This window comes from Thunnus thynnus, chromosome 14 (assembly GCF_963924715.1).
Source record: "Thunnus thynnus chromosome 14, fThuThy2.1, whole genome shotgun sequence".
NCBI classification, from domain to species: Eukaryota; Metazoa; Chordata; class Actinopteri; order Scombriformes; family Scombridae; genus Thunnus; species Thunnus thynnus.
In genome coordinates, this window is record NC_089530.1 from 17,676,447 (window position 1) to 17,702,831 (window position 26,385).

The 26,385-nt window shown below is 37.2% G+C and overlaps 4 protein-coding genes across 5 annotated transcripts; 2 read left to right on the top strand and 2 right to left on the bottom strand.

The window, feature by feature from the left end:
- Positions 1–1,206: 1,206 nt before the first annotated feature.
- Positions 1,207–8,619, top strand: fas (Fas cell surface death receptor). 2 transcript variants are annotated; one of them, XM_067610300.1, is made up of 9 exons: positions 1,213–2,020; positions 2,486–2,607; positions 3,962–4,093; positions 6,150–6,264; positions 6,458–6,516; positions 6,633–6,722; positions 6,925–6,977; positions 7,352–7,370; positions 7,961–8,619. In XM_067610300.1, the coding sequence occupies exons 1-9, from the start codon at positions 1,947–1,949 to the stop codon at positions 8,236–8,238; spliced, it is 942 nt and encodes a 313-aa protein (XP_067466401.1). In that variant the 5' UTR covers positions 1,213–1,946; the 3' UTR covers positions 8,239–8,619. The 2 variants fall into 2 exon arrangements, with proteins under 2 accessions (XP_067466402.1, XP_067466401.1); XM_067610301.1 differs by lacking the exon at positions 7,352–7,370 and having other exon boundaries at positions 1,207–2,020; positions 6,925–6,996.
- Positions 8,620–11,897: 3,278 nt separating this feature from the next.
- On the bottom strand, positions 11,898–13,195 carry LOC137197630 (cholesterol 25-hydroxylase-like protein). The gene has a single exon (XM_067611115.1). It carries the CDS (start codon positions 13,157–13,159, stop codon positions 12,338–12,340), a length of 822 nt encoding a protein of 273 aa, XP_067467216.1. The 5' UTR covers positions 13,160–13,195; the 3' UTR covers positions 11,898–12,337.
- Positions 13,196–15,711: 2,516 nt separating this feature from the next.
- itprip (inositol 1,4,5-trisphosphate receptor interacting protein) lies at positions 15,712–20,128 on the top strand. Its single transcript, XM_067610303.1, has 2 exons — positions 15,712–15,864; positions 17,760–20,128. Exon 2 carries the CDS (start codon positions 17,817–17,819, stop codon positions 19,428–19,430), a length of 1,614 nt encoding a protein of 537 aa, XP_067466404.1. The 5' UTR covers positions 15,712–15,864; positions 17,760–17,816; the 3' UTR covers positions 19,431–20,128.
- Positions 20,129–20,258: 130 nt separating this feature from the next.
- Positions 20,259–24,576, bottom strand: LOC137197134 (glutathione S-transferase omega-1-like). Its single transcript, XM_067610304.1, has 6 exons — positions 24,417–24,576; positions 22,076–22,184; positions 21,735–21,957; positions 21,536–21,637; positions 21,176–21,282; positions 20,259–20,726 (listed from the first exon to the last, which is right to left on the bottom strand). Exons 1-6 carry the CDS (start codon positions 24,442–24,444, stop codon positions 20,576–20,578), a joined length of 720 nt encoding a protein of 239 aa, XP_067466405.1. The 5' UTR covers positions 24,445–24,576; the 3' UTR covers positions 20,259–20,575.
- Positions 24,577–26,385: the final 1,809 nt, after the last annotated feature.

Consider the following 26,385-nt stretch of genomic DNA (forward strand, 5'->3'; position numbering starts at 1 on the left):
GTGTGTGTGTGTGTGTGTGTGTGTGTTAATTTTGCTCTATAAGTGGGCCACATGAGCAAGCAGTAGACTGGTACAAATTCGACACTGGGGCTCACTGGGACTACAAAGGGTTGAAATTTGATACACTTGCAAAAACAACCAAATCCCACAGGAGCTCTCCTTCAAGTTAAGTTTTTATTCCCTAGCCAAACACTTTTTTCTTCACTTTTGTTCAAAGATAAATTTGCTGTTAACTACACTTGGCAGTGATCAAACAAATATGACGGGGGGTGGGGGGGGGGGGGGGGGGGGGGGTGTAGGGGGTTTGGGGGTGGCAGTGAGGCATTAATTTCTTAAGTAGGTGTTGGCACAGACAGAAAGGATTTCCTGCTACAGAAATGTCTTGTATAGCACATCAGGAGCTTCATGAATTCACTGCAGAAGAACTTTGTAAAATCAAAGACTGAGTTAAAATAGATATTGATTCATTATATAGTTTAATGTAACTTTAATTTGATTCCACATAACTTGAGAATGAGGCAATTGCCAGCAGGATAGCAGATTCCCAGCAGCGTAGTTCTTCGCTCACCTGAGTTTATCAGCTTCTATTCATTTTCATTTGCCTGATATCCTGTTCAGGAACAGAAACGTATGATGTAATGGGACAGATACATTTTTAAAACTTAATTTCAGGCTTGTCTTTCTTCAATGCCACTGTTAAATCTAAATAAACTGAACTTGTGTGTCTGTAATCCAAAAATCAGGTGTGTTGTTCAGGAGAATGCATTATAAACACAACTCAGACAGGTAAGTGTCACCACTGTTGGATAGTTTTTGTTTTGTAGTTTGTGGTGTTTCCCATTTCATCAGTTCTCAATCACAAATTAAAAAATCTGAACGATATTACATTTTATTTTACTGATGGACTCCCATCAGCAGGAGCAAAATCCTCCTTATTTCCAACAGCATCATACCAAATAAAGAACAATGACTCCCCCTAGTGGTCTTATTTGAGACCTGCGCAAGGGCCAGTCATGCGCAGATCATAGGAATTTTACTTTCAGTATTAGTCACATAATTATTACATTACAAGTTAAGTAAATATGTTGAAAGATAAAAAAGAATAATAAAATAATAATAATAATTATCATCATCATCATCATCATCATCATCATCATAATAATAATAAAAAGAACCCCATATATTTTCAAATCCCCTAAGCTTTCCCTTATTGTAAGTTTTAAAAATCCCCTTCAGACCCTTCTGCCTCATTGGAAAGTCCATAATTTATAAATATGCAAATATTTGTTGTTGAAACAGAATTGAAAAGTCCGTCCTCATTGTGTATGTGCACTAGAGACTGAAAGTTTCCACATCTTGTTTGTGTAAATTGCATATTTGTCCACGATTGGCTTAGTTGTGAGTCACAAAATTGTAACACTCACACATTAAACTCAGATTTAAGGTGATCACAGTAATGATAGTTTACATTCTACAAATAGAAACTTACATGTAGTGGGTATTTTATAAGATGATCTGTGTATTTTTAGACTCAATGTGTTTAAATTTCACTACTTTTAAGCCAACAAACATAAAGCTTTCATCATTTCAATCCCCATGAATCCTATCCTTGGCAACACATTATTTAGACCTTTATGTTGTGAAATAAACTTTACAGAAAGTATAACTGTAATGTAATGTGGTGAGTCACCTCAGTATTTACAACCTCCTGGCTACACCCAAACACAGCAACTGACAATTGTATGTAGGCTGTATTGTAGGTTAGACATACTGCAAAATGACTTATCCAATGTTAATTGTTTACGGAAATAGAAAGCAACTAAGAAAAAAAATTCCCCGTAAAAAACACAAAAATCCCCGTCTGCGCAGACTCAGAGGGAAGTACTAACGTACTGTACACAGAGGATAGACGTGTGATAGGGAGTTATAACTTTTCACAGCAGTTTATGAAGTTTAACAGCATGGTGGCATCTGATTCAAACATGATTCCTGTCTGGTTTATCATCTTCGCTTTGTCACTGTAGGTAAAGTTTAATAGACCTCGTATATGAATTTTGTGAGCAAGCGTTAGTTACCGTTACTGTTACTGTACTCCTGTAGTTGTGTTGTGATGAAACAGGCTACGTTTCCGAAAAGTGTTTTCGTGTTTTTAGTAAAGAGTTTGATTTAGTTTGTTGCTGTATTTATAGTTTATAAATATGACTGGCTAGGTTTTGGGCTGAAGGTAAGTAACGCAGAAGCAAAAGACAGGTTTCTCTGGTTTTTGTGGTTTGAGGTGCGATTTCATGTGGGGAAAGAAATCGACGGGTAACAGAATTTCAAACAACACCTATATTCTACGTCACCTAACCGTTAGAGGTGAAGACAAGTGACGTTACGTGTACGTTAGTGGAGGTCTTACATTGAATAATTAGTATTTATTCAGATATATTAAAGGTGTAATGTACCGAGACTTACTTTCACTTTCGATTCTCTGTTTTTCTAGAGTTTCCGTCCTCTCCCCAACTGAAGGTAAAGAACCAATCCGGAGCAGAAGGCAGGATTCGAACTTTTGTATCGATGGCACCTACGTCCATGGCAACAGGAGCTGTTGTAAGTGCGGTGCAGGTAAGTGTCAGTGCAACTGGTTCAAGTGAATTTGAATGGCATTGGCATGACAACCAGTTTAAGTTTGCTGTCTTCCTTAATCAAGAGGGAATCAATGTAGGGCTGCATCTCAAGATTATTTATGATCTCGATTCATCCCAGTGGTGGAAAGTGACTAAGAACATTTAGTCAAGTACTGCACTTTAGCACAATTTCGAGGTACTTTACTTGAGTATTTCCATTTTATGCAACTTTATACTTCCACTCCACTACATATCAGAGGGAAATATTGTACTTTCTACTCTACATTTGACAGCTTTAGTTACTTTTCAAATGAAGATTTGACACAATGGATAATGGATAAAGCTACAACACATTGTTAAAGATGAAACCAGTGGTTTCCAACCTTTTTGCGTTTTGACGTCTTACAAAAAGCAGTGTGTAGTCAGGGTCACATTTCAGATGTCTATGAGTTGTTAACAGCTCCACCAAATAGTGATTTTTCCTCCAATTTTTAATTTCATTTTCCCTCTTTTTCCCTCTCCCTCCTTTCTACTTCTCATGTGGTTTCATTTCAATAAATGTTCAAATGATCAAATATTTCACCAAAAAATCAAAGATTAGAGAAAAAGTCCAAAAACTGAAAACAGATTTGTGTATCAGAACTTTGTTTTTTCTTCTTTCCTCTCCCATTAATCTCACGACCCCTCAGGTTTAGCCGATGACCCTTTGGAGGGGCCCAACCCCTAGGTTGGGAACCACTGGACTAAACCAGCTAACTGTATATACAGTAGTTCAAACTAGATCCACCTCTAGCAGCTACAACAGTAACATGCTGCTTACACACTGATGCTTCAGTATTAATAATCTAATGATGTTTATATATAATAATATATCAGTCAGAGGGACCAAACCACTACTTTTACTGTAATACTTTAACTACATCAAGCTGCTAATACTTTTGTACTTTTACATAATTAAGATTTTTCATGCATGACTTTTACTTGTACTAAGTATTTTTACATTATGGTATTGGTACTTTTACATATGTAATGGATCTGAGTACTTACAACTTAATACTTAATCTGCCGATTATTCTCTCAGTTAATTGAATAACTGCCCCCAGTTTAGGAAACTTTGTGGTAGGTAATGACAACATTTGTGTTGCTGGACAAAGGCCTATCACACAAAACCTTCATCCACTGAAGAATATTAACATGAAATCTTTTTACACAAGATATTGATAAATATGACTATTACAAGCTGTAGTGTCTATTTTGCAAGAAAAGCAGTACTGACTTTAATTTTTTTTGCATAAATCTAACTGATTAAATGATTTTCTTGTGCTTCTGGCTCATTTGTCTCCATATTTTAGGTCAGCTACTGATACAGCACTGCACTGTGAATCCAAATGATCGAAAATGCGACCACTGTAAGGAAGGGACGTACACAAGTCACCCTAATTTCCAGACAACCTGTGAACCCTGCACACAGTGCGATGACAAAGGTACACAGTGAGACATCACAATTTCTTGGTTTAAGAAAGGGTTTAATACATGTCAGATTAAAGGTATTTAACATGCATTTACTAATATTCTTTGGAGCTTTTGTAATATCTGATTAACAAATACTCCAAGTCTTGGTGATATGTCCAAATATAAATATTCTTTATAGTTGACAATAATGTTTTATACTCAGATAGAATGTATTGTTATTACTTTAAAAGCAAACTCTGAACCAGATTCAGATTTTATTTGTATATTTCATAGAAATGCAAGTCAAAGTGCTTTATATGATAATAAAATAATAAAAGGCAAACATGTGCATATATACACACATATATACACATATCCATACAGACATATACTGTACGTATATATGTATATATGTATGTATATATATAAGAACAACAATACTAAGGCCAGACAGACAAGAAAGGTCTTTAGTTTTTGTTTTTAAGAACAGAGTTGGAGCTAGTCTAAGGTGGCAGGCAAGTGCATAAATGCTAAATGAGAACATTTCTGAAATGCATAAAACAAAACATCACTAAAAAATTGAAAAATTGGCTTTTTTCACAGTAGATATTTAGACTTGCCATAGTAGGAAAAGTGCAGGTGTTACTGATGACATTATTGATTGCTCTGTTTTTTCAAGTGTCCCAATATGACAGTGTGACAGTGAGCCAGCTTTCACAGTACCAGGACCTGACAGAGTTAGCAGCTAAATTAAATTTAGCCGTCATTGTGTTTTTCCTCTTGTGACATCTCAAAATGAGAAAGGCCTATATTGTTTGAGCAAGCAATTTTAGAGGGAGGTAGGTACACTGTCCTTATAAAGATGGAACCGCACAATTTTATGACCCTAGAGTCAAGAAATCTTAATTATATAGTTAATTAAAATTTGCATATGGCCGAAAATTATTAATTGTCTCCACTTAGTTAATGAGTAAAGTATATTCACAGCTGTATTTAAACCTTACACAAAGAAGAATGATTGCAATTAGAACTGAAATTATTAGTTGGTTAATTGATCAGTTGAGTCAATCAATGAAGGACTAATCACTGATAATTAAAATAGTTGATTGTTTAAGTACATTAGCAAGCAAAAATGCTATAAATCCATCCAGCTTTAATAGATCCAACTTTTTAAAGAGTAAGATTTGCTGCTCTTCTATGTATTGTATCACTGTAATTTTAAGACATTTTGGGTTTTAGACTGTTTCAGAGAAATAAATCTATTTATTGACGTCAATTTGAGCTCTGAGAGAATGTGATGGGCTTTTTTTCTGACATTTTATTAACCAAACTATTAAAGGTGCAGTGTGTAGAATTTAGTGGCATCTAGCTGAACGGACATGGCAGAAATAGAAAATAATATTCATAAGTATGTTTCAATTAGTGTATAATCACCTGAAAATAAGAATCATTGAGTTTTCTTTAGCTTAGAATGAACCTTTTATATCTACACAGGGAGTGGCTCATCTTCCATGGAGTTGCACCATGTTGCACCGCCATGTTTCTACAGTAGCCCAGAACAGACAAACCGAACGCTGGCTCTAGAGACGGCCTTTTGCGTTTTTTGTGAGTTTCGCAGCCACCAGAGGTTCTCCTACACACTTGGAAGGGGATGGTGAGGGGAGGTGTATGCATTTGGTTGCAATCCTGCATCCTCACCACTAGATGCCACTAAATCCTACACACTGGTTCTTTAAGTGATTAATCGAAAAATGATGGCCAGATTAATTAATAATGAAATAGTTGCAGACCTAATCCCAGTCAGTTCCATGCAGTGAGATATACAGATTTTAAAAGAAAAAGAAATAAGAGCACTATTTCAATTTGTCTATGAGAATTAAGTTTTCAGAGTAAATGTCTTTTACTTTTACAAAAACAAAATAGACTAATTCAACGACAACATTGAAGATTTCACTCTAACTTGAAATGTAGACTATTATGTACCGCAAAAAACACAATATTTCACTGTGTTGTTTTTATGAAAATGAAGATATATAAAAGTCTGTCAAACCCTTTTATGACAGTTGTGTCGATGTACTGTCTTTTCAGCCAATCTAAAGGTGGATGAACCCTGTTCACCTGACAGAAACACTAAGTGTCGATGTAAAGAGGATCACTATTGTGACAAAGAAGAACCCTGTACATTCTGCTTCCCTTGTAAAGTGTAAGTATTGCTCATTCAAATATTTGTTAATAATAATATGTATGTATGGCTTCTTAAAATCTCTTCAAAGTTTTCTTACAATGGTAAAACATCATCACCAATTTGTTGACTTGTCTTCATAGATTACCAGCAGAGTTTTTAAACCACGACAAAGTAACTGATACCTTTTGTTTTTGTTTTTTTTTGGTTCAAGGTGTGGTGCTTATGGGATCAAAGTAGCCTGTACAGCCACCAGTAACACCGTGTGCAATGGTAAGTTTGATGGTTGCAGTTTGCAACCTTGCGACAATCAGTCTATTGCGTGTTATTTAAAAGTATTTTTGCCTGAAATAAAAATGTCTACCAATGTCTGTGTCCTTTTGTTTCAGGGGGAAATACATTAATTATAATACTCTGCGTAATTATTTTAATAATTTTCATTTTAATTGGGCTCATCGTCCTTCGGAGATGGAAAAGACGTGAGTATTTCTACTACTATACAGCTATATCTAATTAGACCAGCAGGGGGCACAAGAACCTCATATGTTCCTTAGCAAAAAAGCAAAGTACAGTAATAATACCTTTAGTTCAGTTCTGGTGAAGTTCTGATCGAATCGTTTTCTTTGTGTCTTCTTAATAACACGTCTGTGTATCTTGTTTTTTGATCATTTGTCTCATAAGGGAGGGCACAACAGAACATAAACCAACAGGAAAATGGCAATGCAACTCTGGTGGTAAGTTATTCTCCAGTGTGTTATCTTTTAGTTCATTTATAACCTTTTGACCATTTTTGACCAACTGGAAGATGTTTGTCCTGTTTTTAAGAGTTATCACACACACACACACACACACACACACACACACACACACACATGTACATGTATCATAAATCCTTTTCTGTCTCTCCTTTAACGTTGGCATAGCTGCCCCTTTCTATAGGAGGTACAGGTTAGTTGTCTGAAACCGTTGGTGTTGATAGTGTGCTTGTGCCAACTCAGTATCATTGTTGTGTGACTATAGCTGTAAAACTTGTGTAACTTTATTTCTTATTTTATCACTCTGGAGTTGAAAATCTTTCATTAACATTCATTTTACTTTTGTTTCTCAGGAGATGCGTCCTCTTAAAGGTAAGAAAAGCAAAACGTGATTCTTAGTTGATGCAATATTAGAGCTTTATTTCTTTATATTTTGAGCTTGTCAGATGAAATAGCTGTTTGATTGATAATCAGATTGAACTGACATTTCATCTCACGCTATTATTCAGTCTAACTGTGTGTTCATGTTCGCTGATTTCTGCATGCAAAGTTGTTATTATCCTTTATCTGTGAGTCCAATCTCAGTCTTGCTTGTTGCCAATTTTGCGGCAACAAGCATGTTGCTATTTTTCATGGATGTAGCAATTTTTTCTGGCTCTGCCACACAAAGATGACATCCCTATCTGCTTGGTTATTGTTTGTTTATAACTGTTGTGAAAATAGAAGATGTGAGGAGTGATTTAGAGGTCTGGAACCAGACTTTTCGTTTAGTGATTGTGACTGATTTCCTTTTCAACATCACTCACCCTTAAACATAGCTATTAGCTATTCTGTATCTACCTTGTGTCTTTTTATGTCTACTTTACAATTCCCAAAATCAAAATGCCCCTGCAAGATCAATAAAGTTGTGATGTATTGTGCTTTGTTACATTCATCCCTATTTTTTCTGTCTGTCACATTAGTTCCACGTGTGGATCTCACGCCTCACCTGCCTGAGATTGCAGAACATTTAACGATTAACGATATGAAGGCGATAGCAATGCGTGACGGGATACCACAAGGTACGATTGACAATTGTCAACTGGACCACCCAAATAATGCTCAGCAGCAGACAATCCAACTACTGAAGATCTGGGTGGAGAAGCAGGGCATGGACGCCTCAGTGAAGTTGATACAAAACCTGGAAGATAGTGGCAAAAAGCTCATAGCAGAGAAAGTGGTCGATATATTGACTCGTTGAATGTTTACATGATAGTAACTGTAAATGTTAAATTAATGTGTCTATTATGAATTTTTCTGTCTTTACTTGAACTTAGTAAAACCAGAGTTAGAATTTGGATCAATTTGATCAACAACTGTGTTACGGAGGAATGATGTGGAGGAATCAATATTCTTTTCTGTTACTATTTCAATCCACATTTGAATGTCAAATTGTTTACAAAGATTAGATCAGAGTAGTATTAACGCATTGAATTACACTCCTTTCCTGTGTTGAAGAGCTACGATATAATAATGTCTGGAGAGAGTTGACATGTTATCTGTGAGTGATGCACAGCTTGCCACAGCTTGTATATTGTGTAATAAACCTCAATAAATGATAATTAGTGAAGTGCCAAATGTATTTTGGTCCCTTATATGTTTATGAAATTGTGACTGGTCTATTTTTAACTAATGCTGATAGTTCAACTGTCCATCCTGATCTTTCCAGACGAACATCGCAGTTTATCATTTTTAAAACTGCATAACTGTTTTTTAGTTCAATCTTGGTGCAATAACTGCTACTGTTTAAAAGCAGTTTTTATTGTAATTCTAAAATAAAAGTACTAGTACTAGTACTATTTAAAAGTACTTGAAAATATCTGTATTGTTACCTCCGTCCCACATTCTTATTTTGTTCTAAAGTAACTTTACTGCACCTCATAAGTGGTTAATTAATTAAATGTTTATTAAGTAATCGGTATTGAAAAAATACAAATAAGCTTCCATCCCTCTTAAACACAAATTATCAGATTATTCTGTGATCTCTTGTCTGTTTTACTCGTATCTATTTGTTTTGGTAGTTTCTGATAAGTAAGAACTAAGACTTTCGATTACTAAGAATGAGTTTCGTTATCGATATATCAGATTAATGATTGTTATCTCGATTGATTGATTAATCGGTGTCAGACAATAGTGAAATATACTTATTGCCTGTTTCCTAGAACACAAATTGATGTGTTCAAATGTCTTGTTTTGTCTGATGGAAGAGATTCAGTTTAATCATATCATAGAAATCATAGAAAACAAAGAAAATCAACAAATCTTCACATTTGAAAAGCTGAAATTTTTGCTTTATAAATTACTGAAACATGAGTATAAAAATTTCTATCAATTAATTATAATAATTATGAATTAACTGATTAATCTACTAGTCATTTCAGCTCTTGGCTCTCTGTATGTACAACAAAATTAGCCATTTCACATGGTTGTAATCTAAACCGCCACCCTTTAGTAAGTAGTGATTATTATGAACATTGAGGGGCTGCAACCAGTGATTGTTATCATTATCAATTAATCTGCCAATTATTTTTTGATTGATTGTGATTCATTGTTTGGTCTATAAAAATGCCTTGTTTTGTCTGAGCAACAGTCCCTAACCCAAATATATTCAGTTTAATGTCACATTAGACAAAAATAAATGCAGGAAGTCTGCACAGCTGAGAGGCTGAGACCACAGAATGTGTTTGTGGAAAAACAACTGACTGATTATCAAAATGGTTTTTAACGTCATTTTATGTCAACTGACTAATAACTGTAGCTCTACACTGAGGAACAGAACAGAACTGACCAGCGTTGATGACTGGCTGAAACAAGAACCCACTTTTATTTCTGACCTCATTAACAAAAGTGCTGATATGAAAACACAAAATTCCCCGTGTATTTATAGTGGATCACTTACTCAATCCGAGTAACTTCCATGTTCTGTGAAATACTGATTAAGACAAGAAAGTGAGCTTACCTCGGTCAGAAAATAGTCTGGTTGAACATCACTTTTTGTAAATAAAATTAAAAAGTTAATCATAAAGTGAACTTGGGGATTTGTGTAGAAAAGGTTTTTAGTTGTAGAAACATTGTGAGTGTGTACATGTGTAATGATAAATCAACAGCAAGGTTACACAAAAAGACAGAAAAAAGAAACAATTTTATATTTTGGTACAATAAGAAACTGTACAACAATGCTTAAAATTTCAGCCCATCTACATTTAACTCATTTGCTTGCTTATTTTCCATCATTTTTTGCTATTTCCTGCAGTTGTTTCTCTGTATAGACAGCTATACTTGTGTGTTATTACACCTTACATCCAGCCTGGTCACTACACTAAAGCAGAATGTTTTCTCATGAGTGGATGTTCATGGAGACTACAAGGTTACTGATAGCGAAGGCGTCAGTTCACACTAATTATTTCTCGTAATTGTCATTCAGTATCTTCAGACAATGAAAGAACAAAATTTAGGTGCCTGAAATCGTTTTCCATTTAGTTCTTTACCATATAAACATAGCCAGATAAAAATGAGAGATTTAGAAATATGTCTCTTTAAATATTATCGGGGCTGCAGTTATCAAGTGGTGACAAATTAAAGGCCCTATACACCCTCAGTACACACACACGTGTTTTCACTATTTTTCCTAATTAAATCTCTTCTGGAGGTACAGTGAGATGTGAATTATACAGCTTCTTATCAAATACTTCTTCTCTGCTTCATGTAATATTACTTCATTCAATAATAAAATAGGAATAGAAACAAACAATATTTCCTGCATGAGAGATCCCCCTCTCTTAAACTTCCTGGACGTGGGAGAGCGTCGCAATTTCGTGTGTAAGGGTTTAGTTGTCGTCAGAAGCAAATACACCTCAATGAAAAGAAGCAAAATCCGGTCTGACCGCACCTGGAGGACTGTGGGCGTATATGCAGATTTGGGCTTAATTTCCTGGTCATCCTATTAGCCTTGTTGCACCTGTGAAGGGGGGTTTATCCCTTTATATCGTTCTCATTAGTTCACAGCGTTTTGTGTCGTTACGTAATTCCCGCGACAGCTCCACTCAAGCTAAACCTGAGCAGAGATCTACAGTAAAGTAATTAACCTGCAGAAATGAAAGCACCTGTGTTCCTTTAAATGCAAATGTAATTTACATTTATTAATTCAAGTTAAAATTCATTTGTCATTCAATTTTATCCATATGAAAATACCCAGACAGCAGATTGAGATGTTATGTCTCTCAAGACCGAAAATAAAAATGAGGAAAAAACAAAGATAAATATGTCATTAGATTCGTGTTCCTGTCCCTTACATCCATGAGGAAGGAAGACTGTCTTTTTAGTCAGGGTATTTTTTGTCTGCGCAGTAGTCTACTTTCATTTCTCATCATTCAGCCTCAAATTGCGACATTGGTGCCAGTATTCCCTCGCCCACTTTCAATTACGTGTGCTTTAAGACACAGTTTATAACATATCTTTGTTGTAAATTAGTATTTGGGCAGTTTTGTGGACTCAGACATCAGCATCATTCATTCAACAAGGAAATTCAAGGAAATTCTGTTGAATTCTGTTTTACATACATTATATCTATTTCATATACTTTATTATATGAAATAGAAAAAATATAAAATATATATATATATTATTACACTGATCCAAGCTAAATTCTCATCAGGTCTCTTAAATATTGGCAGGATTGTGGAGAAAGTCAAAACCACTGTTGCTCATATCTAGTCCTCCTTTATATTCTGTATATTCCCTTTGATTTTAGGGTCAAAACACCCATCTGATGATGCCTCTTAATTGATTATTAAACTAGAAACACATGCTTTTGCATGAAGTAATTTGCCATTCAACAGGTAATAATTATGTTTCCTCCAGTACAGATAGAGTTTATTATTTATTCAGTACACTTTTTGCTACAAAACACATCATAATAGTTTTGGAATTCATTACAAACACAGTAAATATTAGCTGTCCAAAGCTATGGTGGCCCTTGAAGGAGCAAACCACAAACTTTTTACACCTTTAAATCTTAGATTCAGTCTATCTTGATACAGTAATTACATGTCCATGCTGTATGCATATTGAAACAGTTATTGGTTACTATTAAGAAGATTCTCTTCATGAAGCTTTTTCAAAATCTGGACTTATCTTTTGGGCGTGAAACACAACAGGTGGTGTGTTTTATATGCAAGAGATTTGGATGGAGTATCACTTGATGTCAGCATCCAGTCCTTGTTTATGACACTTAAATTAAATCAAAGTTAAATTATAGTACGTTGGTGCTTTGCCTGCAGGTCCTTCAGATATCCTGATAATCACAGCCTCTTTAAAGTCTCTGGGTTTCGTGATTTATTCTGTGTGCCTGCTCCCTGCAGCGTGCCAAAAAGTCTGTCCCAGTGCGTGAAGTACGGTGCGTAGTTTACTTTGAATTTGAGGTGATGGAAGTCATGATGCTGAGCTCCTCCGTAGAGGCTGAAGGGTACCAGTTTATGTGGTGACCAGGGAAATTCATAGCCTGAGTGAGCCTCCACAGACAGATACATGTTTGTAATGAAGAAGAGCATCTCGGTGAGCGGGTGGCAGTCCAAGAGCGCAGGGTTCAGTGTTGTGAAGAAACTGAGGCTCAGCATCTCCCAGACACCTGTGTTCTCCGTTGCCAGGGAGAAGGTGGCAGTGTAGAGGTGGTGCTCCTTGTGGAAGAAATAGTAGAGCCAGGACACCTTGTGGTGTAGCAGATGCCAAAAAAAGTACTGCATGTCGAACAAGAGGAGGCAGGCCACTACATCCTTTACCACAGACAGCATTGCAGGGGCCAGTGGAGGAGAAACCACAGGTCTCCAGTACCAGTACACAACAGAGAGGGGGAAAATGTAACAGACATGGTTGTAAAGAATTTTACGCAAGCACCTCCAAGTCATTACCCATGTCACCGTGCTCTGAGGCTGGATCTTGAACCGACGTACCACGCTCAATCTGGGGCAGAGCATATCCAGACAAATGTAAGGCAAGCAGCAGCTCAGGTGAACAGTCAGGGAGAATAAAACTGGGAAAAATGGAGATCCTAAGAGGCTCTGTTCTCTCAAACAGTCCCAAAGAATCTGCAGGAGGAGCCTCTCTGTGTTGTCTGAGTTTGACATCGCTGCAGGCTGAGTGAGTGAGAAACCTTAACTGTACTGAAGCACTTCTATTTCTAGTGAAGACGATGTGATGATGTGCTGTGATGTTACATAAGATACTTACAAAGCATTTCCTCATGAGGAATGTAAAAGGGCACTGAGGACACTGACAAATAAAACTTCCACATTTGGGTTTATTTATTTACTTTATTTAACTGTGTGAGTGCCAGTTGCAATAGTGCTTCTCTGAATTTCTTTTTTCTGGTGTTCACTACAGGACTGTCTCTCTCCTTACAGGGACTTGACTGTCTTTGGATGCTCCGAGAAACTCTTTAACTCTCCCCTCACACATACAAAATTGCTCTGTTGATGAGCATGGTACTAGCTAAAAAACTTTATTCTCAAAGACTGGAAGACACCAACTCCGCCACTTCAGAAACTGTTTGCATGAACTTGTTTTGATTATCCACATGGAGGAACTGTGTTTTATTAACTTGAAATGTCAACACAAATGGGAACAATCTTGGGATCCTTTTCTTCAATATCTGGATGCAATTTGACCATATTTGTATTATAGACAGTTTTTTTTTTGTTTTTAAATCTTATTTTTGATGGGTTGTAAGTAGCAATCACATGTAGATGATAAGATTTTTGATGTTATGATGTTTTGTGTCCTTTATGTGGTTAAAATGAATTAATCTCAGTTATTTCTATCTCTCTCCCCTGGTGTGTGTGTGTGTGTGTGTGTGTGTGTGTGTGAGTGCATGTGTGTGTGTGTTTAAGTTGGGTTTTGGGCATTGATTTTTGTGTGGTTTATATGTCTGCACAAAAAACTGAAAATAATATTTAAAAAAAAGAAAGGCCCTTCTCTACTTTATCAATTTGAAAAGGGCTTTGTTTAAGGTTATTATCAATGTATGATTTTCAGAGTTAATGTAACAGTATCTCTCAATGAATGAAACTATGTTAATGTGTGCTGTGTCTGTAAGTCAGTGGCTTTCTGCTTCCAAAGGTCAAAGTTGTCATTGTCGTTGTGATTCTGAGTGCAGCATTATGAGTGATGAGTTGTGTTCAAGCGGCACCTCTACTGTGTCTCCAACTCTCTTGTACTCTTGGTCTCGTCTTGCTCATACATGAAGCGCCACCATGTGGATGCAAAATGTTACTTGTCACTGATAGCTGTTCAAACGGATGGTACAAACTGTGTTATAGCAGCAACCTCGTGGCCCACATGAAACAGGAAAAATGTAGTCAGTAAAACTAATACTTTATATGCTTTATTTCTTACCACTAAGCATGCTGTTATATTTTATGTCATTACAAATTAGCTGAGCTGTTTCAATGTAGGCTGACCTTTGACCTACATCAAGGCCCAACTTTTACTATTCAATTTAATAATTAAGTTCAAAAGAGACTTTAAGTGAAGCCTATTTGTTTTACATCACAAACTAATATTTACATGTGATCAGTCCACTGGCTGATAAGGTTACAGTTTAACAGCTATTCATTTTCTAGACCAGGAGAACAATCATCATCAACTAATCATCAATATAAAACTATGTAAAAAAAAAAAAAACTACATTAAATATGCACTTCACACTGGCATTTTGCAGTGTGAAATGTACACTTTGAACATTAGCTGTGACAATACTGCAGCATCTGTGGAAAGATAAAATCATAATGTCTACAACTAGTAGACTACTTCTGTTAAAACACATGCACAGCTTTCAGCCTCACAGGAAACAACATGTAGCAATGCAAATGAAAGAGGAAAACTTCTTCTTCTAGAAAATGAAAGGAGGAAGATGAGTGTGCATTAGTGTATCCTCCAGTCTGTGAGACGTAATTTCCTGTGAACCATAATCAGAAATGTCAAAGAGAAGCAGTCAATGCAATGAAAAGCTGGTAGGATTAATTTACTCAAGTACTGTACTTAAGTACATTTCTGAGGTTTATGCTACTTTATACTATTTACTCCACTACATTTCAGAAAGAAACATTGTACTAAATAAGAAAGTAGTACTGATTCATCAGAATTAACATTCTAATACATTATCTTAGTATTTTTGGTAAGTGTGATTGCTGCTAAATTTTCACTGAAATTGTTTTAGAAAATTGTATCTGTTTATGCATCATAACTGGATTTTTGCCCTTGACCTTGTATTGCATATTAACTGGATATTGTGTTCACTCTTTTGTCTGTTTGTATTGTTTGTGTTTATTGTTGTAACAAGGTTTATGCGGCTCTCTTGGCCAAGTCGCTCTTGGAAAAGAGGGGCCTTTTTCTGCAGAATGAGTTGGTGTACTTTTACATTTTCTAATGCTGGGTAGTCAAGAGTACATAACAATATATCTCTATAAACTGACCATATATGCTGTATTTAAATTCTTAATCTGCAAATAGACTGTAATAATCTACTTTTATCAAGACAAATTAAAGCTATAATAGTGAATGAGATGGGTAAAATATTTTCATTGTGCACACCACTGATGAATAAAACCAAAACCCTGGCCCCCTCACAGCTTACACTCCCTATTTGGTTGAATAAGGGGAAGCTGGGCGGTGTCTCATTATATGGGTGGAGCTCACTTTCAGGAAATGTGTAAGAGAAAAGCTGTGAAACTGTTCCCTCGATGTTGGCAGGATGTTCGCAGGAGTTCATGAAGCAGGAGAGCCCGCCACATGAGGTTTATCATCATGCAGGCAACCAGAGAGCAGAGCAAAGGTAGGTTTATCAACTTTTTTTCTTTTTTGTTTTTACAACATATATCTTCTAAACTTGGCTTTATAGACTTGTAAATCGACGCAGAGCGAGTCCAAGCTGCTAAACATGCAATTATGTTGTCCAAATGATGCAATGCTGCTTTGTCTTGTTATGCTTTCGGGAACATTTTTGTCAGCTTGCCGTTGTTTGCTTCAAATCTTCACATAGCATCCTATAAAGCAGCGTTAGTAGTCTGACACCAGGCTGTTAAGTGACTCATGAGTCTGGAATAATGTTTGTGCCAATTACTGCCACCATATTTCCGTGATGAGTGGGCCACTATTTTGTTGCTAAGACAACTGAGGAGGTAACCCTTGGCAATGTAACTACACCACTTTGTTACTACAGTCGTGGCATTGTGGGAAAGTTTGGTTGTACTCTGTTTTTCCAAACAATTTAAGCTCATTATCAGCAGTGATTAAGGGTAAGAATTAAGTACATTTACTCATGTGCAAGTTTGAAGTACTTGTTCTTTACTTGACTACTACACTTTTATACTCGTTCACTGTTTCTCACAGGAGAAAGTGAACTTTTGCTCTGAAGATTAAGATTGATCCCACAAAACATATGATTAGCTTATAAATTATGATGCATTTGTAGCTTATAGATTGAGATACCAAACACTATGTAAATTAGGCAGCTGCAACATTAAAATGCTGCGTACTTGTTTATAGATAACACTCAGAAAGCTGTCATTCTGCATACTTAGTAGTTTTACGTAACAGTACTTGTACTCTTACTGTAATAAAGTGTATTAGTACTTCAGACACCACTTCAGTCAATGTTCTGTTTTGAGTTTGATCTTTTATGGGGGAAAAGAGAGTAGAGAACAAGGATTCAGTCTTTTTAATTGTTGACTATAGCAGCCATGTTGTGTAACAATAGATGGATCTCAGATAATTTTCGATGAACTGCTGTACAGACCTCTGTCTCGCTTGATTTGTTTGTTTGGATGAACTGAGCCATGTAAATGTTGGAAAACATCCAACTTGAGCAATTCATGGGAAGTTTCCCTTGGCTCAGTGGTCTCACATGCTCTGCTATTACTGGGCTGCCATTACTGCTGTCATTTCAAAGCTCATACCTGACAGAATAGTTCATAATGTCATGATCTTTCTATGTGATCATGATTCATGTACTTCCTACTGTCATTTCTTGTTTCTCGTATTTAAGGAAGTCCCCTTCAGAGCACTTTTAGCTCTTGATTTTACATTACTTACTAATAGTTTAAGTAAATGAGTCCATCCCCAATAGAGCATTTGAAAGTGCAGTTGACTCTTTAAATTCCCCTAAAAGCTCAGAACATAAGCAACAGTCTTATGTAATTTCCTCTTGGGTACAATTTATTGCATTACTTGTTGATCTGATGACATTCAGGAAAGAAGATGATAATGTCAGTGTTTTCTGAAACATAGTTTCACTTACAGTAGAAGCTCAATTTCTATTCTACAAACTTCATTTGGACATTCTCCAGAAAGGGAGTAGTTTCTCATTTTTATTTTGGATAAAATGTTAACAGGATGTAAATGTTAGCAGGCACAATGTTGGTAACTAAATAGGGTTATCAGAGAAGGGCGACACTCTTCTAAAGAGCTCAATCTTCCTTCCTCCCATGTTGCACAGTCTGATACTGGACGAGTGCGTCACTCAGCCCACTGCCTCTATATTTAGAGGTACAATCTGTGCTTTCCCCCGATGGGTGGAGTACTTTTTCAAAAATAAAAGGATTATTTTTATATATATGTACAGTACATATCATGATTTTCATCATTTTAATTAAGTACACGAGTGCTCATTTTTGTTTTGAATCCACTTTTTGTTCTCAATAAAATGACTGTTTATGTTTTTTGTTTCAGGATTTGAGCTGGACGTCTTCAAGGTGCTTAAACGTGAATGGTAGAGACTAGCTGAAGATGCAGGGGGCCATCGCACGAGTGTGTGTGGTGGTGGCGGCTGCCATATTAAACCATCCCTTGCTCTTTCCCCAAGAGAACACCACACTTCCAGACCAGGACGAGGAGCTGATGACTCGCATGCGTGAGCACGAGGAGAGGCTGGAAATAGAGCAAGCCAAGCTGGAGAAGGAGCTGTCAGAGCTGGACTCGAACCAGGAAGAAACCAGGTTGGAGGAAGGTTACAGCTGGTACTTCTGGAGTGCTTTTTCCTTCGTCATATTCTTCACCATTGAGATGTGCAGGGCGGACTCTGCTGACACAGAAATCCGGCCAGTTGACGATGAAGACATATTTTCAGAGAGTGAATCCGTCAGCCCAAGCACAATGGTACTAGACAAGGATATCCTGAGCAACTTCTGTGACAAATCCACCTACATTTCAGCCCATGAAAACTGGAGGGTCAGAGAGTTTGTTGAGGGTTTTGCTGATGATTTGCTTGAATCGCTGAGGAGCGTTTGTGACAGGGAGGCAGACATGGAAGTCGGGGACTTTGTCGGGATTGGAAGCATGTTCGAGTCTTGGAAGGTGTGCAAGCCTCTGATGTGCGACCTCATTGTGCCTTTCTCACCTCCGGATCCGTTCTCCTTCCAATTCAATCTGTGGTGCAGTCCATCCAGCGACATTCCTCCAGACATGCAGGGTTGCGGCATGATAAAGGTGACCAGGTTTGGGGAGAATGAGGGGGGCTGTCTCTGTGGCTCTGCTAACCTCGGGGAGGACATGCTTTGTCTGTTGCATAGTAGAAATGACGCGCTCATGGTGGACCGCAGCCCTGATGAGCTGCTGTGCTCCAAGAACACACCTTACTTGGCCAAAGATCAAGTCATGAAGTGGTTTCAGATCTCCGTAACCAAAGCGTGGGGACGCATCTCTCACAAATATGACTTTGAGGTCACTTTTCGCAACCTGGATGCCGCCGGTGCTTTGAAGATCAGATTCCGTTCAGGGAAGGTCATTGTGATGAACATCATACCAGTTGTTCAGCTAGAGGATACAGATGCTTATTTTGTTTCACACTTTCCATCAGATTGCGGCAGCCCTCCAGACCCATACTGGCCCCTCTCTTTTGCTGTCTATGAAAGGAATTTGCTGAAACATTTCGCTAAACGCCTACCACAAAATTCCTGTCATTTGCACTGCCTTCAGATTGTTACTTTCCTACACAGAAAGCAGACAGGGCTCACAGGAAAAAGTGCTCTGACTAACTATCACTTTAAGACTGCTCTGTTGCACCTGTTGCTGAGTAAAAAGCCCTCGTTGTGGGGCATTGAGAGTGTTGAACGCAGGCTTCGGGATGTGCTCAGCTTCATGCAGAGGAGCCTCGAGGAGAAGAGACTGCATCACGTTCTGATCGGGAACAGCAAAGTGCCAAACGAGCTCCACGTTCCTGAGATAGTTCGTAAAGCAGAGCCCATCAATCTGTTCAGGTCGCTGGTGTTGCAGAGGGACCTTTATGCAACAACAGTCAGACATTTCCAGGAGATGTTGAGAAATTCAACTGTGCTCATACAAGAGTACACACCTCTATTGTCAAATGGAGGAGTACACCACAGCCTAGATGAAAGTCTGTAAGCATTGACCACATTGACTTATTTATAGCACTAGCAGTTCTGTACATATTCTGTTACTAGAAATAATGTTACTGATAGTTGCACCTGATACACAGGAAGGTGCACATAAAACCGTTATTTTGCTTATGGCTGATTATCTAGATATGTAGTAGTTTTGCTGTAGCTGCTTTCTTAAACAAGACACAAGATAGCCAGTGTATTAATATCCAGTCAATACATTATATTTGTTCAGCTTTGCAACAGAGTTCATGTAAAGTTTGCTCTGCTTTGTAAAATCTAGTAGTAAAACGGTGCATATCTTACAATATTTGACAGGCATATCATATACCGGTGTATGGATATTTTTTCAAAAATCATTTTGAAGGACTGTTCCTGAATCTTACAAGTTATGATGCTTGTTTTAGAAGCACAACCTGGAGGAGCACTTATCAAATCTAAAAGAAGTAGCAACAAGTCGTTTACGGATCATAATTTCACCATTCACATGAAAAAGACACTTTTTCATATTGGGGAAATGGGTAACAGGAATACCTCATATTAAGCCAGTCTATACAGGAATCCTTTACTGAACAGTATTGCACTGTTGTTTGTTTTCATTCATACTGTTGCAAATCTGATGGCAGCTATTACTTTGTAATGTTCAGTTCTACTCTCTTATTTTTTTATTGCTCATTAAAAAGCACATTTGACCTTTTTAGATTTCCGCTGTGTCGATGTCAACTTTTTGTTACAGTTTATCAAACGGAACCACCATATAAAGCCAAGAGGGAAAACATAATGTAGTTTTGTGTATTGTAACACAGACAGAAAACCATGATTCATGCCAGCATAATTTCAACTACAGTTTTTATTAGAAAAAGTGCAGATCGTTGAAAACACCTTACACATATACGACAAATACTGTTACTGTACCTCATTCCCATAATGTCGATCTCATATTTACCCCTCAATAATATAATAAGTGCTAAATGGCCAATAAAACAGGTTGACCGTTAATCTGTTAATGTTAACTCATCATGGTACTTGCTAAGGTAAAATTTCCTATTACATCAAAGTTTGGAAAATGGACTTAACTCCAGAATAATAATGACCAAGAACATGAATATAAACAAACATCGGACGGTTAAAGGTTTTGGTCACTGCTCTCTACAGGCCGTAGTCATAGTTGGGTTTCCCATCGACGTAAGTCTTGTAGAAGGCCTTGTAGGTGTCCATGCTGTGCATGGTGGCTTTGACAGCAGGATCCACTAACATGCTCTCTGACCACTTCTTCAGCTCAGGCGTGTGATCTAGGATGCTGAAAAGACAAAAGGAAACAAATCATTCACCAAAGACTCAGGGCTCTTCTCATTTCTCTATTTTGTGCCTCCTCGTCTCCTCTCTCCTCCGTCCTCCTGCCTTTGACTCGGAAATCGATCTCGGTGTGTCATGTTAAAGGATGTGTCAATTCCAAAAAAATACATCTTGAGGAAAGAGGAATGGAGGATATACAAACAGAAATGAGAAGAGGGGTAAATCACAGCACAAAGGACATACAGTCACTATCATGAAATCTGAAAAGTCAGATGTCATGAACGAAAGATGACAAACAGTGTGCTCCGATGTTCTCTTTATTGTACTGGTCTTACTTTTGTACTGCACTTGATATTTGTACTTTTTGCTCCTCAGAGAGGTGACATTGAGTATCTTGAAAGTCTTCCATAAATAAAACGTATTTATTTATAAAAGCCCTGAGAGATTACTCACTGTTTCAGTTCGAAGATCTCCAGTCTCTCGAACCATGGCCACATCATGTAATCGATCATCGTGATAGAGTCACCACCAAAGAACTTGGTCTTCTTATTAACCAGGTCCTGAAAAATAATTGCCTTGTATAAAATTTCTTACAACACTGGAAAATAATCACGCACATTCATTAAAGAAAGAAGTGGATAATAATCTCACAAATAAAATAACTTCACTCATTATCTTTGATCACTTATTACAATTCATAGAGTCACACTCATTCCTAGGGACAGATTTGACTTTACAATTAACTAAACGACACATCTGGTGAATGTGTAAAAAAACCAGAGCGCTCAAATGAAACTCAATTTAGCAACTTACCTCATTTAATTTGGAAAACTTCTCTTTCAGTTCAGCTTCCAGTCCTGAAACATCCTCGCCATTCTTCCTGCCCATTGGGATCTTGTAGAAGTACGGCGTTATCTGCCAAAAACAGCAATTCATATAATTATTTAATGATGGTTGTAAACTTTACAAAACAAAACCCCAGGATTTGGATGAAAGTCTTATCATAAGATACCTTGGAAAAATGCTCCAGCATCATCTTCTGTTGAGCTTTACCAAACGGGCTGGAAGGAAGCAGCTTCTTTTCAGGGTAAACTTCATCCAGATATTCACATGTGATGGGAGACTCATACACCACCTCACCAGCAGGTGTCTCCAGTGTTGGGACAAGACCAAGTGGATTCTTCTCAAGGAACCAGTCAGGTTTGTCTTTCAGGTTAATGTTGATGGTGTCATGCCTGATGGGGAAATAACAGGTTGTTCAAATTTATTCAAAGCATATTTAAAGGAATTTCTTGATTCAGTATGGGTAATGTACAGCATTAAATAACAAAGGATCATGAAACTTGTGTTTACTTGATTCCTTTGGCATTCAGCACCAATCGGGTCCTCTGGGCGAAGGGGCAGAACCTCATGCTGTAAAGTCTGATGTGGCCTTTGGGCACTGGAGCGGGTGCAGTACTTCCTGAAAAAATATTTGCAATTTCCACATGTTACAAAGTGCAACTGGGCGAGCATGTTGATTTATATTTGCTGCCACTAAAGCACTTTTAGTTGATGGTTGATTACATTCACTCCTTTTACAGCATCCATGTAGCTTTACTTACTGACTTAAATAAATTTAGGTCTTGTGCTTCACATTTAAAATCACAAACAGTGCACACTTTCAATTTTGTCAAATCACAATTGAATTTGCTGGCTTTACTTCTTTTCTTCAGGTATTTTATTTGTGAATTTCAACTTTTCTAATTAAAACATTTGTGAACAAAAAAAAAGCATATTTACTCAAATGCTGTAGTAGTAAAACTTAGAAATGCAGAACCTTTACTTAAAAAAATCCTCTTTTTACATTGTGGTATTACAACTTTGAGTTAAGTGAAGGATCTCAGTTGCCTATATTTTGCACAGCTGCCAATCAGTTTGAACACTATCCTTTCAGCCTTTATGAGTCACATGAGAGACCATATGTTCTTTTCTAATAAGTAACTCCAGTAACTTTCACACTAAGTATATTTGCAACAGTTTATAACAAAGGGTACAGATCATTTACAGAACCAATGAAAATATGGTTACACCTTCCCATTCACTTGAATGAGAAGGTGGGTAATAACTGAAGCATGCCACAGCGTGATCATGTACAATAAATCCCTCTAGTGTTGCCAGTAAATGTGGCACAAAGACCTTTGAGTCATGTCACAACATGTAGATGTTTGAATCTGACTACCAGTTTGATTTTAAACAAAACAAAGCTTTTATATCTGCTATATTGTAAGAGAATAATACTGATCTGCTTCATAGAAGTACATAGAACATAGAAGTTACACAGTAACTTGATACAATGTATGAAGTAGCTGTGACTAAATTCCTGATATATCCTGCATTCCTTAATTCATGCATTAAATCATCATCATCATGAGTCAGCATTAGTTAAGCATTACTTAATGATTTGTACCATTATTATAAACTGTTACCAGAATGATTTTTCGTAAAAGTAGAGTAGGTTAAAGTAGTAGTGGATATCACAGTTTGCAATAAACCACTGTATTTGACTTTTTTAATCCATCAAACTTTGCAGGATAGCTTTATTAACTGGGCGAGTCATGTTACACAACGAATGACTTTGCAAAAAATATCGCTTCAATCATTGGTTCCGCATTTCGCAACGGGACGGACCGCACAGATCAGATACTGCAGGTCAGAGAGTAAGAAATGAATGAGAGGGCAAACACCTAGCTGCATGTCAAGTTAAATATCTCACATTTGCCTTATGTTTAAATGTAAAGCAATGCATTCGGCGGGGGACAATGCATAAACCTTGGCAGATTTTAGGAAGTGAAAACGTGTTTGCTAATCGGTCAAGTGAGCGGTCGTTTGCGAAAACCCAGTCTAAATTTGGTCTATTCCATATATTACGGTACGGATGCTGAAAGCGGCCAAAAACAACAAAGAAGGCTCACAGAAAAAAAGCAAATTGCAATAAATTCTCACATTTTAGATAAATAAAAGCGGAATGACAACACTCAAACACACTATATATGTAAGAAAATGTTTTCGAAAGGCGACATCACTAAAGACGATATGATAAAACACTGACATGACTTTTGAGGGACTTTCCCTTTACTTTTCTCCAAAACTGTACAACAAAATGATTTGAAGTGTTCTATGGTTTTATTTAGAGTCACAGTGAGCAAGATTCACGTTACATTGAATTTTTTAGCAAATATCTAAGGAAAAGGGAAAAAAGGACCAAACTTTAAGACTTAGTCAATTTGTTGTATTGTAATTTTTCTTTTGAGGGGATTTTCCTTTTCCTTTTCCTTTAATTTTCAGTGGGGTGACTTTAAATTTGATCTTTTTTTTTTCTTTTAATTAGACTCAGTGCAGAACATTATGAGCAGAAATACATTGGGATTCTCAGAAAAGGAACTTTGCTGGTTTTTACTCCATTAGGGCTTATTTGGTGACGTCACCTTCTAAAAAATACTTATTTAATACAGTATAGGATGTGTAATGTAATTTCGTTTTTATTATGTAATAAATTGTGAGAAATATCTTCAGCTAGTGCGTCTACCACCCCTACTGTAATAAAACGAAAAGACGCGCATCAAAATCTAAACTGCGACTGGCTTCACCGCAGCCTAATCAAAGCTAACTTGCTGCCAAAAACGAAAAAAAGAGTAATTGCCGAATGCCTTACCTTTGGCGAAACACTTTTCAGTAGCCATGTTTACACTAGAGGATGAATTCCCAGTAAAAAACCGGAGAGGGTTTGCAAACGACCGAGAAGGAGCGCACTGTCAACAGAAATGCTTTGTCGCTCAGCTGTTTTAAGTTGTACTTTACTTCCGGGGTGGGCGTGTCGGACAGCCTTTCTTTTTTCCCACAACTTTATTGACAACAGTCAAACTCAAACAACAGTAACATGTTAAGTTTAAAGAACAAAAAGAGGAAATTAAGTACCACCAAACAAAGTAGCACCTTAAAGATGCTCGGTCACAGTCCTACTCCAACCTATTAGTAATAATCCTGGCAACCCTAATATCTTTTTCCACCATGAATCATCTCCTGAAGTCACAGTCATTCTCCCCAATTGAGGCTACAGAAGAGCAATGTAACAGCTTCACTAACTTTTTCAGAGCCAAGGTCAACAATATGCGCTTTCTGATTCCTCTCTGCCTCCTCCTGTCATCAACCCTCTGTCTAGGAGCTTGTCGTCTCTACTCCATTTTACTGGCGTCAGATCAGAGCCACATTGAGGAAATCCTCAGGAAACTCTGGACCCCAAATCCAAGGAGATAAAGGACTGGATGAGCACAAAGTTCCCCCAGTTAAACAGTAGCAAGAATGAAGCTCTCCTTATTGGCACTCTACACCAGATTCAGTCATCCCCCATACCTCATCTCACCTTTGACAGTCAGGACATCCCCCTTCCCTCCTAAGTCACTACTGCAGTGTGCTCTTCACAGGGATCCCTGGCAGGACCATCCAGAAGCTCCAGTGCATTCAGAAGGGCGCTGCCAGGATCCTGATGAGAATGCAAAAACACAAACATATAACACCAATTCTGTTTTGATTGCACTGGCTCCCTGTCTCCTTCAGGATTTACTACAAAGTCCTGCTACTCACCTACAAATCCATCAATGGACATGCGCCTCCCTACCTACAGGAACTGATGACACCACAAACCTCCTCCCGCACCCTCAGATATGCCAGCAGTTTGCTCCTGGGGCCCCCAGTACTAAGCGTTGCACCATGGGGGACCAAGCCTTTTGCTCTGCAGCACCACACTTGTGGAACAGCCTTCCTAAACATCTGAGGGCAGCACAGACCCTAGACTCTTTTAAAAAAAGGCCTATTCAGGTTATTCTATTCAGGAAGGCTTTTTCATCTTAACTCTTATTATTATTTTCTTTATATTGTGTGTTCTATGTCAGTGGTTCTCAAACTTTTTCAGGTTATGAACCCCGAAACTGACTCAAATGAAATCACGGACCCCCATCTGATAAGATTTTTGCTTTTAGATGTTTTATTTTAGAAAGTGTATGAAACCCATGACCAAAATAGTCTGTCATTCTGTCTTATGGATGGAATTATAGTGAAAATAAACTACTCCCCTTCTTTTTGGGAACCCCCTCAAGGATCTCTGGGGATCCCTGGACCCCACTTTGAGAAACACTGTTAATACTGTAGCACTTTGAGTTTCAATATGAATAAAAAGTGAGGTACAAATGAAATGTGTTATAATTATTATTATTATTATTATTATTATTATTATTGTTGTTGTTGTTGTTGTTGTTGTTGTTGTTGTTGTTGTTGTTATTATTATTATTATTATTATTATTATTATTATTATTATTATTTACTGCTGGCTCTAATGTCTCTGCAGCATTTTGATATATGATATAATTACTTTTGGGAGATAAATGTTGGTCTCAGATGAAATCTAATAATTGTTGCTGCCACATTAGTTTGTCTGAATGTAAAGTGAAGCTTCATGTGAGGCCTTCGGGGCTCTATATGCACAGATATCACCACATTTTAATAAATATAAATTTATTAAAATGGACAGATCAGTCTATATTAAATTTTGTTTTATTATGCATAACAAAAACTACATAGTAGTAATAGTTTGGATTTTTACTATGGCTACACTACAGGCTGAATAC

Coding starts and splice junctions, on each gene's coding strand:
- fas (XM_067610301.1), top strand. CDS start 1,947: ATGAAGTTTAACAGCATGGTGGCATCTGATTCAAACATGATTCCTGTC. Junction 2,021..2,485: donor ATCATCTTCGCTTTGTCACT/GTAGGTAAAGTT, acceptor CTGTTTTTCTAG/AGTTTCCGTCCTCTCCCCAA. Junction 6,997..7,960: donor GGTAAGTTATTCTCCAGTGT/GTTATCTTTTAG, acceptor CTGTCACATTAG/TTCCACGTGTGGATCTCACG.
- LOC137197630 (XM_067611115.1), bottom strand. CDS start 13,159: ATGTCAAACTCAGACAACACAGAGAGGCTCCTCCTGCAGATTCTTTGG.
- itprip (XM_067610303.1), top strand. CDS start 17,817: ATGCAGGGGGCCATCGCACGAGTGTGTGTGGTGGTGGCGGCTGCCATA.
- LOC137197134 (XM_067610304.1), bottom strand. CDS start 24,444: ATGGCTACTGAAAAGTGTTTCGCCAAAG. Junction 22,185..24,416: donor TGAAAAGTGTTTCGCCAAAG/GTAAGGCATTCG, acceptor ATATTTTTTCAG/GAAGTACTGCACCCGCTCCA. Junction 21,958..22,075: donor CTGAATGCCAAAGGAATCAA/GTAAACACAAGT, acceptor TTTCCCCATCAG/GCATGACACCATCAACATTA.